At 49.6% G+C, this 5430-nt stretch overlaps 1 protein-coding gene across 2 annotated transcripts in view; it reads right to left on the minus strand.

Moving 5' to 3' along the window:
* NADSYN1 (NAD synthetase 1) overlaps window positions 1-4287 on the minus strand; it is a 30472-nt gene extending 26185 nt beyond the window's left edge. For both annotated transcript variants that reach the window (XM_043972795.1, XM_043972794.1), the window contains exons 1-2: window positions 3957-4287; window positions 205-265 (exon numbers count right to left, since the gene is read on the minus strand). In XM_043972795.1, coding sequence (XP_043828730.1) covers window positions 205-265; window positions 3957-4041 — 146 coding nt within the window. In that variant the 5' untranslated portion in view covers window positions 4042-4287. The remainder of the gene's footprint in view (window positions 1-204; window positions 266-3956) is intronic.
* Window positions 4288-5430: the final 1143 nt, after the last annotated feature.

A 5430-nucleotide genomic window follows, 5' to 3' on the forward strand; every position in this document is an offset into this window, starting at 1 on the left:
CCCCCAGTTTCTTTCTCCATGTGTCTCCCCAGGAGAATGTGAGCCCCCGAAGGACAAGGTCTGCTTGGGATCGGGCTTGTACCTCTAGCCCTGATTGAGCACCTCGTATACAGCAGGTGCTCAATAATGGTCCGTGGAGGCCAATGGCCTGTTGTCAAGGTTACAGAGTTTGTCCTTTCTGTTTATCAGTCCAGGACTGCTTACCATATTTCCAGCTCTGGTCCGAGCCGGTACTTGGCGCCTTTGTTCCTGGCAATTTCAATGCCTGTTACAAATGTGAAAAAAAGAGAAAAAATGAGAGTAGCGTCTCCCATGCCCCTGTGCAGAGGAAGGCCTCCCCCCCCCCCCCCCCCCCCCCCCGGCAGCTGAAGGCCCTGCCTTCTTCACACGATTGCCGTTCAAAGTTCCTCAGTCCAACAAAGAGCCTGGGTCATGTCCAGGCCTCAAGAAGCCAAGCAGAGAGGATGGGGCGAGGGGCAGGGTTTACCTACGTACGCATATACGTGTGCATGTGCAAATGTGTATAAAATGTTGCATCAATGTGTCACACGCAGAAATCAATGATTTATAATGAAGAATTATCGTGTCTAAGATGATGGAACAACCAGGCCTCCAACCAGTTGTGATCACCTCTGACAAATAATGACTGGGGGACCCTGGGCAGGTCACTTAACTTCAGTGCCCCAGGGTTAGCTGATGACAAAGTGCAGAGAGGCCTGGGCCTGTAGCAAGGAAGACCTCGGTTCACATCCAGCCCCAGACACTTGCTAGTTTTGTGACCCTGGCCAAGGCACTTCAGACCAGCTTACCTCAGTTTCCTCAACTATAACATGGAGATAATACTATGATAATAACCCTCTCTGTAGAGTTGTTATGAGGATCAAGTTTGATAATAATTGTAAAGTGTTTAGCCCAATGCCTGGCACAGACATGTCAGTTACAGGTATCATTATTATTCATGAAAAAGGCACAGGAAGGGGCAGCTAGGTGGCACAGTGGATAGAGCACCAGCCCTGGAGTCAGGAGGACCTGAGTTCAAATCCAGCCTCAGACACTTAACACTTACTAGTTGTGTGACCCTGGGCAAGTCACTTAACCCCAATTGCTTCACTTAAAAAAAAAAAAAAGGCACAGGAACATACCAAAATCTATGGGATGCAGCCAAAGTGGTGCTTAGGGGAAATTTTATAGCTCTAACTGCTTACATGAATAAAAAAGGGAAAGAGGAGATCAATGAATTGGGCATGCAACTTAAAAAGCTAGAAAAAGAACAAATTAGAAATCCCCAATTAAATACTGAATTAGAAATCCTGAAATTAATAAATTAATAAAATTGAAAGCAAGAAAACTATAGAATTAATCAATAAAACTAAGAGCTGGTTTTATGAAAAAACCAATAAAATAGAAAAAGGCACAGGGCCTGGCATATAGTAGGTGCTGTATAAATGTTAACTATTATTTTATTATTGTGTTTAAAAAGTGATTCACACAGTACCTGGCACACAGTAGGAGCTATAAAAATATTAGCTATTATTTATCATCCTCATCATTATTAAAAGTACTTAGCACAGTGTCTGGCACATAGTAGGTACCATTTAAATGTTAGCTATCTTCATTAAGTGTTTGGTACATAGTAGGCACTATATAACGTTAGATATTTATTATTATTTAAAAGTGCTCGACAATACCTGGCACATAGTAGGTGCTATATAAATATATATTATATAGATATATTATGTAACTATAATATAAACATAGCTTACCATTAATAATAAGTGTTTTACAACGTTTGGCACATAGTAGGTGCTATATACATGTTAGCCACTGTTTATTATTGCTATCATTATTTAAAAGTGCTTCACACAGTGCCTAGAACATAGCAGGTACTATCTAAATATTAGATGTTTATTATTAATAAAAAGTGATTCATGGGGCAGCTGGGTGGTACAGTGGATAAAGCACCAGCCCTGGATTCACAAGGACTTGAGTTCAAATCCGGCTTCAGACCCTTGACAGTTTACTAGTTGTGTGACCTTGGGCAAGTCACTTAACCCTCACTGCCAGTTTGGGGGGTAAGTGATTCATATCATTCTGAGCACATAGTTGGTACTATATGAATGTCAGATATATAACTATTATTGTTTTAAAGTGCTTCACACAGTGTCTGACACATAGTAGGTACTATATAAATGTTAACTATTATTTATTATTATTATTAATTTAAAGGGCTTCATGCAATCCTTGGTGTATATTAGGTGTTATATATTAGATATGTATTATTATTTTTGTTTAAAAGTGTTTTGCACAGTACCCTGCACACAGTAGGTGCTATATAAATGCTATTATTTATTATTGCTATTATTTTTAATAGTCCCTGGAACATAGTAGGTACTATATAAATGTTAACTACTATTTATTATTGCCGTTATGATTTAAAAGTGCTTCACGCAGAGCCCCCAACACACTACAGTAGGTACTACATAAATGTTAACTCTTAGTATTATTTCCTCCCATTATTTCCTCCCCCCGGCCCCCTGAGACAGCCTCTCAGGATGCCCACCTGCAGAAGCAGACTCACCAGGAGTTCCCTCGAACTCAGGCCACTACTTCTCACTATGGGAGTGGGAGCCAGGAAGATGTGGGTTCAAATCCCACCATGGCATCTGGTGCTGTGACTTCAGGCCTGAACCTTAACCACTCTGGGCCTATAGGGCTATGGTACAGTAAATGACAACCACCAAATATTTGTGTGGTGCTTTCATTGACGTCCTTATCTCTGCCAGTCTTCACTACCCCCATGAGGCAGCCAAGCAGGAGAGCCTCACAGGAGCTGGCTGCCTTAGCCAAGGTAGCACCATGCCTGGCACGTAGTAGGTGCTACATGAATGTGAGCTGCCATTTAGGCCTGGCACTGGAGCCCAGGGTTTTAGAGGGGCAGGAAAGGAAGAGAAGCGCACAATTCCTGCCCTGGGAGCACAAGCATCATCTTATATCTTGACATCAGACCCAGCAGCTTATGCACCTCCAGGATCAAAGGAGGTATAGAGTCTCACATCACATCACAAATGAGGAAAACCAAGGCAGGCTCATGTTTACTGAGACTAATGCCAACATACCAGTGAGATGAATGGGCACAGGAGCTGATGAGATCCTATCAAATGTTTGTGCCTCCTTTATCATAAGTGCCTGGAAGTTTGCCAGTCACACCTAGCGCACAGTTTCTTTGGCTGGCACAAAGGACCCCTGCCTCTGCAAGACTTTGCCAGGGATGCGATGGGGAGCAGCTGGGAAAGCCCTGGTAGTGTGCAGGTGGGCTGCCCCAAAGGGCTGGCTACCACCTCCTTGGTGGGGACCAAAGGAGAAATTATGCACAGCACTTTGTAAACCTTAAGGGTGTCCATGGTTATTGTTACCAAGGCCGGAGGGACTGGTATCCACCCTTGGTAACACTGGGGCCCTTATTCGCAGGGTGCCTGACTCTGGGCACTACCCCTCCCCAATTCCCCAATGAAGCAACGAGCATTTATTGTGGACCTACTGTGTGTCAGGTAGTGGGGCTACAAGGACAGAGAATGAAAAAGATGGGAAACCTCGCCCAGGGGAGGCAACCCCAATCCGGGGGTGCAGGGAGGTGACAGAAGAGGAGAGGGAACAGGGGTTTTGAAGCATGTGGTAGGTGCTTGATAAAGACTTGCTAGTGGGATTGAACCAGTTTTCTGGCTGCCTCATCCAGGGGTGTCGTGCCCATGGGATTTTTCCCTGGAGGAAGCTCAAAAGACCTGCGGGGGGGGGGGAGGGGTATGAGGGGTTGCTGCCGAGCAAACCGGGAGGATTTCGCCCGGGATACGCGGCGGCTCTTCTCTCGGCCAGCTTGGGGCCCTCGCCCGACGCCCCCCAGCTCGGGCCTGCAGGGAGGGGGCTCTCGCCCCGCCCCGCCCCCCCCCCCCCATACTCACTCCTTAAAATCCTCCGCAAATTGCCCTCAAAATCCAGGGCCCACTGATTGAGCGAGCAGGTGGCCACGGTCACCTTCCTGCCCATGCCTGCAGCCTAGCCGGCCTCCTGCCTCCCGTCAGTCCGTGCGTCCTCCCTTCGATCCGATCCGCGCCGGAGCCAAGGGCAAGGGCAACGGCAGGGCCGGCGGCCTTCTTTCTTCCGGGCTCGGAGCGCCGCGCAACGCGCGTTGGAACGCTGTGAGTCCCAAAGGTTACAAAGTATCCTCGGCTCTCTCGGATTGGCCTGCAACGGGAGCTTCCTGCAGCAGCCTCCGACACCGCCCCTGCGGGGCCCGAGCCAGGCGCCCCGGCACACCCCCCACCCCCGCCCGCCCCAGGGGTCGTGCTCGCGATCCCTGGCTCAGGGGACCGGCCCCGCCCAGCCCCGCCCCACCCCAGCCAGGCCCCAGGGGGCAGATCTAGGCCTGGAGCTGGACTGGCCTGTCTCAGCTCGCTCCCGCTCCCGCTCCCCGGGGTCTGCTCCCCGCCCCCTTCAGCGTCCCCCTGCGAGTGACTAGAGAGTTGGAGGCGGGAAGGTTTCCCTGGCAGGACTGGGAATTCTGGCTGGACTTTTCGGACGACCTGAAACACTTTGGGGCTCCTGCCGGCCGGCCCCTCCCCGCTTTCAACTGTACATGAGTCATGTACTTTAAACCAGATTTACTGTACCCCACCCCAACTTGTTCTCCTCCCCCTCCAGGTATGGCCCGTGTGACTCCGCAGGTAGGTTCAGATGGGCCTGAGGCGGCTAAAACCCGCCCACAGGTACGAAGTCTATTTAAATCCGAAAGTGGAGGTGGGCGTGGGGGTTGAAGTTCTATCCCATATCCTTGCCCTGATCATTCAGACACTGAGAATACAATTAAAATAAAATAAATCTCTGCACCTCAATGCTTACATTCTAAGGGGCGGGGGGGGAGGGGTAGGAGGCAATATGTATAGACATAGCCATACTAAGGATCCATACTACATGGATGGAAGGGGGGAGGGGAAAGAGGAGGGAAAACATTCTGGGGGTGGGGGCAGGCCGAGAAAATAGGCCAGCACGGCTGGATCCTAGAGGAAGTAGGGGACAGTAAAGTGTACGGAGCTAGGAAAGATAGGAAACACTTCAAATGCAAACAATGCACTTTATACTTGTTCGGAGAGGGGAGCGGGAGCCACTGAAGTTTATAGAGCAGATGATCCGCTCACCCGCCAGGACTGCGGGAGCTGGAGCTCCTTCAAGCCCCGCCCTCTCTGACGATCATCGAGGGGGAGGGAAATGCCTCCTTTGAAGCAGGGTCCCGCCCCTGTTCCTGCTGCTGAGTGGCCAGGCTGGCTCCTCCCCAGTGGGCTCGGGATGGTTTGAGGCCTCTGCACCAATCCAGGTGTGCAGAACACTCTGACAGGGGCATCATCGGCAGCCCATTGGTCGCCTCCGTGGCACGTATCG

The sequence above is a fragment of the Dromiciops gliroides genome, chromosome 6 (assembly GCF_019393635.1).
Source record: "Dromiciops gliroides isolate mDroGli1 chromosome 6, mDroGli1.pri, whole genome shotgun sequence".
Classification (NCBI taxonomy): Eukaryota; Metazoa; Chordata; class Mammalia; order Microbiotheria; family Microbiotheriidae; genus Dromiciops; species Dromiciops gliroides.